The sequence below is a fragment of the Helianthus annuus genome, chromosome 5 (assembly GCF_002127325.2).
Source record: "Helianthus annuus cultivar XRQ/B chromosome 5, HanXRQr2.0-SUNRISE, whole genome shotgun sequence".
Lineage (NCBI taxonomy): Eukaryota > Viridiplantae > Streptophyta > Magnoliopsida > Asterales > Asteraceae > Helianthus > Helianthus annuus.
In genome coordinates, this window is record NC_035437.2 from 11,380,690 (window position 1) to 11,392,656 (window position 11,967).

Genomic DNA, 11,967 nt, shown 5'->3' on the forward strand with positions numbered 1-11,967 from the left:
GGAAGTAGAGAGAGAAGGTGGACCCATTCAATTTTAAGCTTAAAAAAAGAGAGGAGAGAGTGTGCATGTGGGAAGGATGGGTTGGAGTTAAAAAGAGGAGGGAGAGTGCATTTGTTAAGAATGAGTAAAAAGCTTATGTGGCAGTGATGACTAGGATGCATGTAGTAAATGAAGGCCGATGCATTGGAGACAGTCTAACCAATTCAAATTAGAGGTATTAACCATTCAGACTTTGTATAATGCTTAACCATTCAGAGACAATTGTCTGAACCATTCAAACATCTGCTCAGTAAACAAACAGTCTGAACCATTAAGTGTTGAACCAATAAGAGACCTGAATTATTAAGAGTCTCATTAAGAGCTAAACAAACAATCCCGTACTCGTTTACTTGCAATTTAATTAGTTTATTGTGTAGTTTAATTTAAAATCTATCAAATCTTTGGGATCAAGTAAATGTATATAATAAATATTGCGCTACTAATTAGACGATGCTCATGGATAGAATACCATACTTACCCTCACAATCTAGGTAATTTAGGTTTTTAAATGATTTGGCGACGATCATCAATCGTATAATTACCGACCTCGTCTGTTTTAATCGAAAAAGTTTACGACCATTAAAATCCAGTCAGAAAACTACTACGATTGTATCAATTTAGTTGCAAAACGATCATTCAGAAAAAAACGAAGAAAAAAATATACATTTATGTATAAGCCTTCGCCATTCAAGAAAAAATATGTATAAACATTCTGAACTTTTCATAAATTTTTTGTTTTGGTATTTAGTTTTTTTACATGAATCAAACCTTTTATCCCTATGAAATTTTTATAGCCACAAATGGCATAAAATAAAACTTCAAATTGACATTACATTAAACAGTTGAATATACATTAAATATATAAAAACTTTTATAAAAAAGATAATAAGTATCTCAATCAACATTTACCTTAGAAACTTTTATAAAAAAAAAAGATAATAATTAAGTATCTCAATAAAAATTTACCTAAAATTCGGACAAGTGTTTGATATAACATTTTTGTGAAGCAGCCTTATATATACTTAAACCAAAACAATTAAATACCAGAAATACAGCTTACATGTATTGGGGCTATTCAAATAAGACGTGTTTTCACATGGTTTATGGTGATTTTGTATTATTTTGTATTCCAAATAAACATCAAAAGTCTTACCATTGAACAAGTCAACCAATAAAGCGACCATATAAACCTCACAAATCAAGCTTTCAACTCCATCACCACTTCTACCACCATGGCCGGACCTTTCAACTTTCTGCCGATTCTTCTCTTGCCTCTATTTACATTTTCGGTTTTCGGTGAAGACGGTAAGCAATGCATCTCATAAGTTACATTTTCATCGATGATGTTATCAATCTGGTATAAAATTCAGTGGCAGAATCAGAACTTCTTTGTCGGGGTCATATAAGGCTACGTGCTCTACTAGCTACAATTATAGGGTCTAGTTAATTCACGTTTTTTTTTCGAGAAAAAAACTCAAATTTTATATATAAAAATCTAACAAAAATATGGCGGGATGAGTGACCCTTTTGACCCCTTCTAGTTCTGCCTCTAAACTAGATAATGTGGTCTTCTAAATGAGTTTCATTATGATTTGATTGCAGTGTTTGTGAGCATAAACTGCGGGGAATCGGAGTCCTATGTCGATCCAGATAACTTCATCCCTTGGACTCCAGACGATACATTGATCTCAAATGGTGTTGCTCGAGTGGTACAGTCTAGTAACAAAAACTCTGATCCGGTTATGGACACCCTTAGGGTTTTCACAACTAGGAAGAAAAACTGCTATTCTGCCGAGGTTACACGGGGCCAAAAGGTCCTTGTTCGAGCTAGTTTTAACTATGGAAACTATGACAAATTGTCAAGTCCTCCAACTTTCGATCTCCACTTTGATGGAAACTTTTGGACCACCGTTGAGACTTCGCTTACTGAGGTGATAATGCATGAAGTAACTTATGTCGCAAAAGGAGACGAGGTTAGTGTGTGTGTAGCTCAAACGAAGCCCAACCAGTTCCCGTTTATGTCGGCTCTTGAAATCCGTAGTGTTGACTCGGATGTTTACAGCGACGTTGATGAGAGTCGGGCTTTGATCTTAAACTTTAGGTCTTCTTTTGGTGCAAGTCAATTAGTAAGGTGTGTAAACAACCGTTCTAAAATCTACTCTTAAAATCCATCTATCGCGTACTTTTTCTATTCTTTTAAATTCTTTCAGATTAATGACAAATTTTCTTTCAGGTTTCCAAAGGATCCTTATGACCGTATATGGACACCTTCTGCAACAGCCGCGGGTGTCCAAAGCGAAGCAATTTTTATCAACTCGACCGGACCCAATAATCCACCAAGCGATATTTTACAAACTGCGATAGTTGGAAGCACGTCGAATCCTTTAACATTCGCTCAAGTCCCCCCTTCGGGTGCAAGCTTCTATCTAACAATGTACTTTTCAGAAGTTAGCGACCTAGGTTCTACTCAAACAAGATCGTTTAGGATTTATGAGAGCTCAACAACCCGAAGTGGTCCTTTACAACTCCCAATTTCACCACCTTATGAAGCCGTCGATGTACGAAGCCTTAGTAACTACACAGTTGATTCTCTCACCAACATTTCTTTAGTTGCTACCACTGATTCTGATCTACCCCCAATCATAAATGCCGCGGAGGCATTTAGAATTAGCGGAGTTTTAACTGATGGTACCGATCTCAATGATGGTACTTTCTAATCCCTTCTTCAATTCTTTGGAGTTCTCAATTAAGATTGTGTTTTTAAAGTTATTGTTTTATTTAACTTGTTTTGAATGATAAAACACAGTTAAAGCTTTAGCTTTGTTACAAGATACATTCGACGTGTTAGGAGAATGGAGTGGTGACCCATGTCTTCCAGCATCGTACTCGTGGGACTGGCTAAACTGCAGCGACGATGCTACGCCTCGCGTTACCTCATTGTAAATTATCTAACTTTTATTGTTTTGTAGGATAATATTTTGGTGATATCTAGATTAAGTTATATGGAAATTCGAAATTTGCAGGTATCTTGATAGTTTCGAGCTTTCGGGTTCATTTCCGGATATTAGCTCCATGGATGCTCTTGAGATCATGTGAGTTTAACACATGAACTTCCTCAAGTTGAAAAACTTAATTATCAATTTGGTTATTGCATTAAATGTACGAATTTATTTTTGAAGTTGAGTTCAACAAAAAAAATATATCAGTTTTGTTATAATTAAATAAGAGTCAATCAAAGTTTATGCAGTTTCTTATTTTATTTGTTATTTTTTTTATTATTATGGTAGTGATTTGCACAATAACACCTTGACCGGAACAATTCCTGATTTCCTTGGCTCCATGTCTAATCTCCAAGAACTGTAAGTGTATTTTATTACCACCCTTTGATGTATAACACAAAATTATCAATATTGTAGACTTACATAAATGTGACTTAATATTTTTTTTTAGTTAAAAATCTTAACTTTCATACATGAAATAATTTTATTCCAATCATTAGGGCAAATTACATAAAAATAGCGGGTAGATGAGCAACAAACTGCGCCGTCATCCCCTTCTGAATAGAAAATCATAATCTACTAAAAACAAAGTCTCGCCCATTCAAACTTGACGGAATACAAATTAAACTAGTTAAATTCAAACTTGAAGTCCATGTATCTTTTTGGATCCCGATAATCCAAAAAAATGCCGATAAAAAATCAGTTATAAAAATTATTTCACTTGTTTATATGGTTGAATGGTGTTCAATAGTCTATATAGTTTGTATTTGAATTTTACATTTATGTTTTGGCCTACAAATTTTAAACATATACACCAAGTTGTTTTTGAATATATTATCATATACTTTTCTATCTACATTTGTACAAGTCCTCATATATATATATATATATATATATATATATATATAAAAACTGGTATTTTGTAGGAATTTGGCAGATAACGAGTTTAGTGGAAGCATACCCGCTACATTATCAAAGAACAAAAAATTGAAACTAAAGTAAGTTATTTGTCATATATTGTTTTTGTTATTTATATATTCTTTTTTTTCGATATTAAACACATTTAAATTACGAATAGTGTTACTGGTTCGTTTTGTACACCTGGTAAGTCCTGCGCGAGTTCAAGTTCTCCAGGAGGGAGCACGGGTGTAACAAAGAGCAAGAAAAGCAGCTCGCTACCACTAGTCCTCGGCATCACGATCCCTGCCTTCTTTCTTGTTTGGGTTGCCGTGGGTATATTTATCGTCTTGCGTAAGAAAAGAAAACCTGCCAACATGAACATGCCAGTCGTTACAGGTTAGATCTTATCTGGGACGGTTTACGTGATTTATTTTAATCGTTAGTTATAATAAGTTAATAACACAAGTTGATCAGGTGGCGGGGCAAATGGGGATGCCAACGGGTTGCATAAGATTGGTGAAGGAATGGTACACGAGATGATGGAAAATGTAGGGCAACAAACATTCGGATCACCTTCACCGTTACTTGATAATGATCAAACTAGCGATCTATATGGACAAAAAGGAGTACAAAATCCATGATGTGTTTGTTGTAAATCATAATGCTATATTTATTTGTTTTGATCTTTGAAACACAAGAAAATCTTTATTCGGTTTGTAAATCTTAATGTTATATTTATTTTTTATGATGTCGTACAGATTGATTACTTGACAGTCTTTATTTTATTATGATAATTTTACTTTGGTGGTGGTGGTGGTGGTGGTGGTGGTGGTGGTGGTGGTGGTGGTGGTGGTGGTGGTGGTGGTGGTGGTGGTGGTGGTGGTGGTGGTGGTGGTGGTGGTGGTGGTGGTGGTGGTGGTGGTGGTGGTGGTGGTGGTGGTGGTGGTGGTGGTGGTGGTGGTGGTGGTGGTGGTGGTGGTGGTGGTGGTGGTGGTGGTGGGGTGGTGGTGGGTGGTGGTGGTGGTGGTGGTGGTGGTGGTGGTGGTGGTGGTGGTGGTGGTGGTGGTGGTGGTGGTGGTGGTGGTGGTGGTGGTGGTGGTGGTGGTGGTGGTGGTGGTGGTGGTGGTGGTGGTGGTGGTGGTGGTGGTGGTGGTGGTGGTGGTGGTGGTGGTGGTGGTGGTGGTGGTGGTGGTGGTGGTGGTGGTGGTGGTGGTGGTGGTGGTGGTGGTGGTGGTGGTGGTGGTGGTGGTGGTGGTGGTGGTGGTGGTGGTGGTGGTGGTGGTGGGTGGTGGTGGTGGTGGTGGTGGTGGTGGTGGTGGTGGTGGTGGTGGTGGTGGTGGTGGTGGTGGTGGTGGTGGTGGTGGTGGTGGTGGTGGTGGTGGTGGTGGTGGTGGTGGTGGTGGTGGTGGTGGTGGTGGTGGTGGTGGTGGTGGTGGTGGTGGTGGTGGTGGTGGTGGTGGTGGTGGTGGTGGTGGTGTGGTGGTGGTGGTGGTGGTCGGTGGTGGTGGTGTGTGGTGGTGTGGTGGTGGTGGTGGTGGTGGTGGTGGTGGTGGTGGTGGTGGTGGTGGTGGTGGGGTGGTGGTGGTGGTGGTGGTGGTGGTGGTGTGGTGGTGGTGGTGGTGGTGCCATATTATCAAATAAATATACTATTACAAGTAATATGATTTTATTTCATATTATATAAGTTTAAAACATGATGATTTAAACATATTTGATCGAAAGAATAGCATAAAGAAAAACCAAACAAAATAGAGCATCAAAATTCATATAAATTGTTTAAAAGAACATGGATTATCTAAAGCACCAAAGTGTATGATGAAATAATATAGTATTTTGTAATTCATTTAGAGATATAGCAAACTCAATAACCATATTATAATTCGACAATAAACTTAAAGTTCAATTATTCGCTAAAACTTAGTTTATCTTACATAAAACAACAATTTCTCATAAAACGATGTAATCAAATGATTTGTTGTATGGTCTAAAATTTAAGAAAATCAAATAAAATGCTAAGATCAAATTGGTAAATTACTAAAGGTGAAGGACTTGTAAACAAAAACTCCATAATCATATGTAGGAGTGAAAGTCAAAGCGTCAAGCAGATGCTAATTGAGTTTTCATCATTTTTTTTAGTTTAAGTAATTAATGGGGAGGTTCAGGTAACCCACCAGCATATTTCATTTTCTTAACCGATTAATGAGAACCAAGATAAGTGAGGATTTAATATCTCACCCCATTTACCATTTACTCTAATTAAACCTTTTATTCACTCCTAATTAAAGTAAAGATTCATTTACAACCTACTGAATGTGGTGGTGGAATTCTTTTTAGAATATTAAAAGCTTTGCCATAGAAATTTTAATCTGGATTACTTTTTTTCAAAAAAAAAAATTAGTTTACCAAAATTATGGTATTTTGATTTACCTTCATCATATACAAATCCTTTTTCTTTAGTGGTTGGATTTTTTTTAGAACTAGGATCAAAGCATCCAAGTGTAAGTCAAATATAACGATAGGAAAAATTATGAGTATTTATTACCTGATTTGTGAATAGAGATCGATTCAGTCGTTCCTCCTTTCTGATTCGCCTAGGGTCAAGACAATCGCTTCTTATTCTGGTGTCTACAATGTCAATGGACCTGCGATGGTATTACTCCATGAGTGGAGAAAGACGAGCGAACTCGTGCTGATAACGTGTTGTAAAACAACAGTCTATTAGCAACATGAGAACAACACTATAGAAATCAGGAAGAAAAAGAGAATATGGAGAATGTGAATTCTTATCAATTGAGTTGTCAACATACAATACAAAGAACCTCTATATATAATGTTCTTACATTAATACAAAGGACACGAAGAGACGGGAGTTAGAATGTGGATAGTCACCATAATATAGTTTATTTATAAAATTTATGAAATTTTGTAAACAATAGCGTTAATCCACACCATTCTAATTATAGTTGAAGATGGTTTTGATGCACTAATTTCTTTAATAGGTGTACAACTTGGTGAAAAATCCATGCATGTAAAATATAGACATGTATAAGCATTATAGAACTTTTTTATTTAGTTATATTTATTTTGGGTGTTAAAAATTATGGGTAAAGTTCTTGTACAAATAATCTTAACATACTAAACATACAAATTGAAGGAAAACTCAAAAAGACAAGGTGGCATTTTTGTAGTTATCAATAACTATCAAAGTTACTCTACAAATACCTCTAAAAAAACCTAACCACTCCCCCCACCCCCCCCCCCCCAAAAAAAACCTACCCCCCCACCCCCCAAAAACCTAAAAAAAAACCTAACCCCCCCCAAAAAAAAACCTAAAAAAAAAACCTAACCCCCCCCACCCAAGCTAAAATGCTAAAAACTAAACCCCCCCAAAAAACCTAAAAAAAAACCTAACCCCCCCCCCACCCCCAAAAACCTAAAAAAACCTAACCCCCCCCCACCCCCAAAAACCTAAAAAAAACCTAACCCCCCCTCCCCCCCACACCCAAGCTAAAATGCTAAAAACTAAACCCCCAAAAACCTAAAAAATCTAAAAAAATAAAAAAAAACACACAAATTATTTTATTTTATTTTTTTAACATTTTTTATTAAAAAATCGCTACTTTTAGTAGCAGCAAAAAAAAAAAAAATTTTTTTTTTTTTTTTTTTTTTTGCTAACGAAATGTAGCGATTTTTTAATAAAAAATGTTAAAAAAATTTGTGTTTTTTTAGGTATTTTTTGTTGTAACTTTGATAGTTGGTGGTAATTACAAAAATGCCACCTTGTCTTTTTGGGTTTTCCTTCAATTTGTATGTTTAGTATGTTAAGATTATTTGTATTTGATCTTTTGCCTAAAAATTATATATATTAGTCAAAGATATTCAAATGAATAAACGCCTCTTGTTTATATCCATTCCAACATGCATTATTAAAACGAAGAGGAAAAAAAACTCCCTGAATGTTTTTGCCGTTGACCGAAAGTAAACGGTTCTTGGGCGATTGCCGTTGACAATCCATGAGGCCACAATTTTGCCGATTGGTACTGGTACATTTCTTCAAGCGTTGACTCTGCAACTTGTGATTAAAGTCAACATCAAGAGGCAAGTCACATGGATCATGCTGGAATTTTTCTCTGGTTAAATAATATTTTTAATCAAAATTGAAAAATAATATCAATTTTATTGGTTGTAATTGATCATGTATTTCCTCTGGGTGGGAAAAATAATGTAACAATATACGTTACAGAAATGATGCATTAAGAGTGGTTACACACGACGAAGATTTTATATATAAAATACTAGCCTAAGATCCCGCGAGTTTCGCGGGTGGCTTAACACAAACATATAGTATCTACTGCCATTGAAGCCCATGTAGATCATCACATTTGTTCTAGGCATTTCCAAACTTAGGCTTCACGTCTAAGGGTTGAAACAGGTCCTAAACAGAATAGTTTTTTAAAAATGGATTCAAAATTGCAAGCGTGTCTTCAGAAAAAATGGATAAACGAAAAAAAAAAGAATTGTAAAAGTTTTTTTTTAAATACTTAAACGGGTTAACAGGTCAACCCGTTTTTTTGTGAGCCAACCCGAATCGTTTTAAAACAGATCAACCCGAACCCAGCCCGTTTTGAAAAAAGGTAGTACAAACCGACCCAAAACCTGTTTTTTCATGTCGGGTTTGGGTTGGATTTCGGGTCGTATCAGGAATTGCTGCCCCTAGCCACATCTATAGTGTGACAAGCATAATGAACTATACGTTGCATATTGTTGTTGCCATTCCTCGTCAATCGGTGGGGGAGTTATAAGGACAATTAGCATCGTCGGGGAGCATTCCTGCATTAATATGTTTTTATAACCTTAAAATTTGACCAAGTTTGGAAAAATGAGAAAGTAGATTGAACTGAAACTGGAAATAATGATATGGTTAAATGAGTAACCTTCAAATGGCGAACGATTTTTCGCAAATTTTCTTTGTATTCTTCAAGGGGAACATGTTGGCGTTCACTATATCTACCTGTAAGTGCTGCATCATTAGCCCCAAAAAAGACTGTAGTAGCAACAGGAGGGGTGCTTGAAGTCTGCAAAAAAAAAAAAAAAAAAAGCTTAATATGAATATTCGAAAATCGTTCTTGCAAAGAGTATTACAGAAAGTGATGGGAAAATAGTGTTGTTAAAAGAATAATTTGAAGCATATACAAAATATAATAACACTCATTAACATATACACGGATATAAGTAAGCCAAAAAGCTATCAGTAGACGTTCTAAATTATTAAAAAAAATCAGTAATCACTCTTTGTCCTAAGAAAACTGCAACGACTGATTTAATATGCTTATTATATGCAGCTTCATACATAGACTTGACCAGGGGCGTAGCTTTGTGGGGGCCGGGAGGGGCGCCCGCCCCCCCGAACTTTTCGCTCAATAGTGCCCGGTATGTAGTTTTCGTATAGAACTTTTTAGGTATATACTATTTCAACCCCCCAGTCGGAAATCTCAAATTCGCCACTGGACCTGGCCATTGAGCAAGACTCTAAATAAAATAGGGGTGTTTTTGAACCGTTGAAACCTGAAACCGATTGAACCACCCAAACCAAAGCAAGTAAGTAAGTTTGAGATCCAAACAGTTGGATGGAATATGTAGTTATAATTTAACAATTCGGTCCGGTGTGTAACTTGGAATAGCGTTCTAGATATAGATTTTTTTAACACAAACCATAACCCGTGAAACTCACGGATCAGTACGGTTCAATATCAGTATGGTGTCGAGCTCATCATTCACAAATAAATTAAATATAATAAACAGTATCCCACCATCGGTAGAAGTTCTATCACGAAGAGAATTAGTTATCTGCATACTATAAAACTTGATTTAAATTTTTTTGTAGCTTTTTCAACATGTAAAAGCTAAACACATTCAAGAAACATATGCATAGTTACATACGCCCAACAACCAATATTAGCTGATTGATATCATCTAGCTAAAAACATATAAAGATTAAAATGAAAAGTTTCTAACAATCATCTAACTAAAATACATATAAAGGCTAAAATGCCATTGCAACAGGTTCCTGATGGTCATGGTTTTATAAGTGGATCTTATCATGATTTGGGCATAATAATTTTTAAGGATGTATTTTTTTAATGTTAGTTATATAGTCAGATTCGGACCTAGGCTACAAAGTCCACTATACTATTACCAGGCATTTACCATTTTAGACAACCTTTAAAGCAATTTAGCCCGCGGACTGCATACATGACCTTCTGGAGTTATTGTTTGAAAACTCATATAATAACTCACTTACTTGAAATTGTTTACTTTTCACATGTTATTAAGCTTGTGCAATTGAAGTCAATGTGTGTACCACACTGCTACCCTAATAAATCTAAGTCACGGGAGTAGATCAGAGCCAAAATTTCAACAGTCATTATATTAATATTGAGTTGTATAAATCTTGAAAGTAGTTAGAAAATTAAAACAATATTCCATGAAGCAAGTATGCAGCCAAGCAAAGTCTTTGCCTAATATGCAAAATAGACTTTTTAGTATTAGTATTCTTAATAAAAACAGCGATACAATAACTAACACGTAATTTGAACATACATTTTAATTCTCCTAGTTCGTCAGGGCCGTCAGGCATCCTACAACCTTAAAGGTGTAACTTTTTGAGATATTTTCACATACAATTGTTGCTAAAAAACTTGACTTCCTTGAGCCACAATACCTTAAAATCTTAATCACCAAGGATAGTCGAGCAATTCTTCATCACCATTCGCATATAAAACCCGCAATGAAACAAAAAAAAAAAAATCAAAGTCTATAAAAAAATAAGTCTGCAACTAACTTATTTCCATAAATCATATGCCAAACAGAAATTATGTAAATGTTTCACTTTTTAAAAACTCAAAAATTCATGATATGGGTCTGGTCAATCGGAGCAGTAGTTCAGAATTTCAAAAATTCATGATAATATTCACAAAGAATTTAAACAATCTTCCCTAATTTTAATTATCAACAAACAAACTTATGTGAATATTCCCCAAATTTCTAACCATCAACAATCAACCAGAAAAGTACAAACTACCAAAATGAGCAAAAAAAAAACCTTCCAACACAAACAAACTCAAATCACCAAAATGTACATACCCTCTTATAATCAATGGACACCAAAAGTTGCATTGAGTTAATTGTGCTCCTTCAACCGAAAAGCCCTAATTGCATTCCGACGAACACAAACAATAATCAACAAACAATGTTAATCAAATCAAACCAAATAGCATTACACTCCAACCATTTGAAATTAAAGAAAAAATGTTGAAGAAAAACAAACCTGACGGAGGTTCATTGTAGGGTTGAAGAGGGATAATGGATCTGAATTGTTTATTGTTCGTCTTCTTGGAGATGATTCATACCATCGGAATCATACCATCTCAGATGTAAGAAATCATAATACAGCAAAGGATTAACACAGAATCAAACTATAAGAAGATCAACGAAATCAAACATTAAAGTCAATTGTAGAGGATTGTGATTTGAAGATCGATTGAAGATTGTCGCAGACGATTGAGAGACCTAAAGAGGCAGACGAATTTTGATCTAGGGTTTGGGTTTAGAATCCGGATGAAGAATGAGAAAGAGGGTCAACATAATGAGAGAGAGAGAGAGAGAGAGTTGATACAAAGCGTATGATAGAAGCCAAATCCAATCCTCTCATTTGAGATATACCATTGTAGTTTTAGCGCTCAATTCTTTTCACCAGGGAGTATTAAGTTGCCAGGTGGCAAGTAATGGTTTAAAATAATGCCAAGTGGCACCAAAATGTTTTGTTTTAATATAGATAATAGACTAGCAATTGAACCAATCTTGATTTAATAAATTCACCAATTGAACCGATCTTGATTTAATAAATTCACTTGATTCTTGACCTATGAAAACCCTCACACCTAAAATTCTTCGTAAGTGTTACAAATATTTGTTTCTTTGTTGTTGAAAGATTTTTTATTTCTAGCTCTCCGTATATATGCACCAAAAA

The 11,967-nt window shown here is 35.7% G+C and overlaps 2 protein-coding genes across 2 annotated transcripts; one reads left to right on the forward strand and one right to left on the reverse strand.

Annotated features, from left to right (window-relative positions):
• Positions 1–1,106: 1,106 nt before the first annotated feature.
• On the forward strand, positions 1,107–4,693 carry LOC110903707 (uncharacterized protein At1g24485). Its single transcript, XM_022149489.2, has 9 exons — positions 1,107–1,344; positions 1,642–2,170; positions 2,273–2,745; positions 2,846–2,978; positions 3,063–3,131; positions 3,327–3,398; positions 3,965–4,036; positions 4,117–4,334; positions 4,413–4,693. Exons 1-9 carry the CDS (start codon positions 1,272–1,274, stop codon positions 4,577–4,579), a joined length of 1,806 nt encoding a protein of 601 aa, XP_022005181.1. The 5' UTR covers positions 1,107–1,271; the 3' UTR covers positions 4,580–4,693.
• Positions 4,694–8,421: 3,728 nt separating this feature from the next.
• LOC110905890 (GDSL esterase/lipase At5g62930) lies at positions 8,422–11,648 on the reverse strand. Its single transcript, XM_022151314.2, has 4 exons — positions 11,266–11,648; positions 11,082–11,146; positions 8,873–9,013; positions 8,422–8,768 (listed from the first exon to the last, which is right to left on the reverse strand). Exons 2-4 carry the CDS (start codon positions 11,112–11,114, stop codon positions 8,652–8,654), a joined length of 291 nt encoding a protein of 96 aa, XP_022007006.1. The 5' UTR covers positions 11,115–11,146; positions 11,266–11,648; the 3' UTR covers positions 8,422–8,651.
• Between the last annotated feature and the right edge of the window lie 319 nt (positions 11,649–11,967).

Coding starts and splice junctions, on each gene's coding strand:
- LOC110905890 (XM_022151314.2), bottom strand. CDS start 11,114: ATGCAACTTTTGGTGTCCATTGATTATAAGAGG. Junction 9,014..11,081: donor TGTCCATTGATTATAAGAGG/GTATGTACATTT, acceptor TTTTTTTTGCAG/ACTTCAAGCACCCCTCCTGT. Junction 8,769..8,872: donor AAATCGTTCGCCATTTGAAG/GTTACTCATTTA, acceptor ATATTAATGCAG/GAATGCTCCCCGACGATGCT.
- LOC110903707 (XM_022149489.2), top strand. CDS start 1,272: ATGGCCGGACCTTTCAACTTTCTGCCGATTCTTCTCTTGCCTCTATTT. Junction 2,171..2,272: donor GGTGCAAGTCAATTAGTAAG/GTGTGTAAACAA, acceptor ATTTTCTTTCAG/GTTTCCAAAGGATCCTTATG. Junction 2,746..2,845: donor TGGTACCGATCTCAATGATG/GTACTTTCTAAT, acceptor GATAAAACACAG/TTAAAGCTTTAGCTTTGTTA.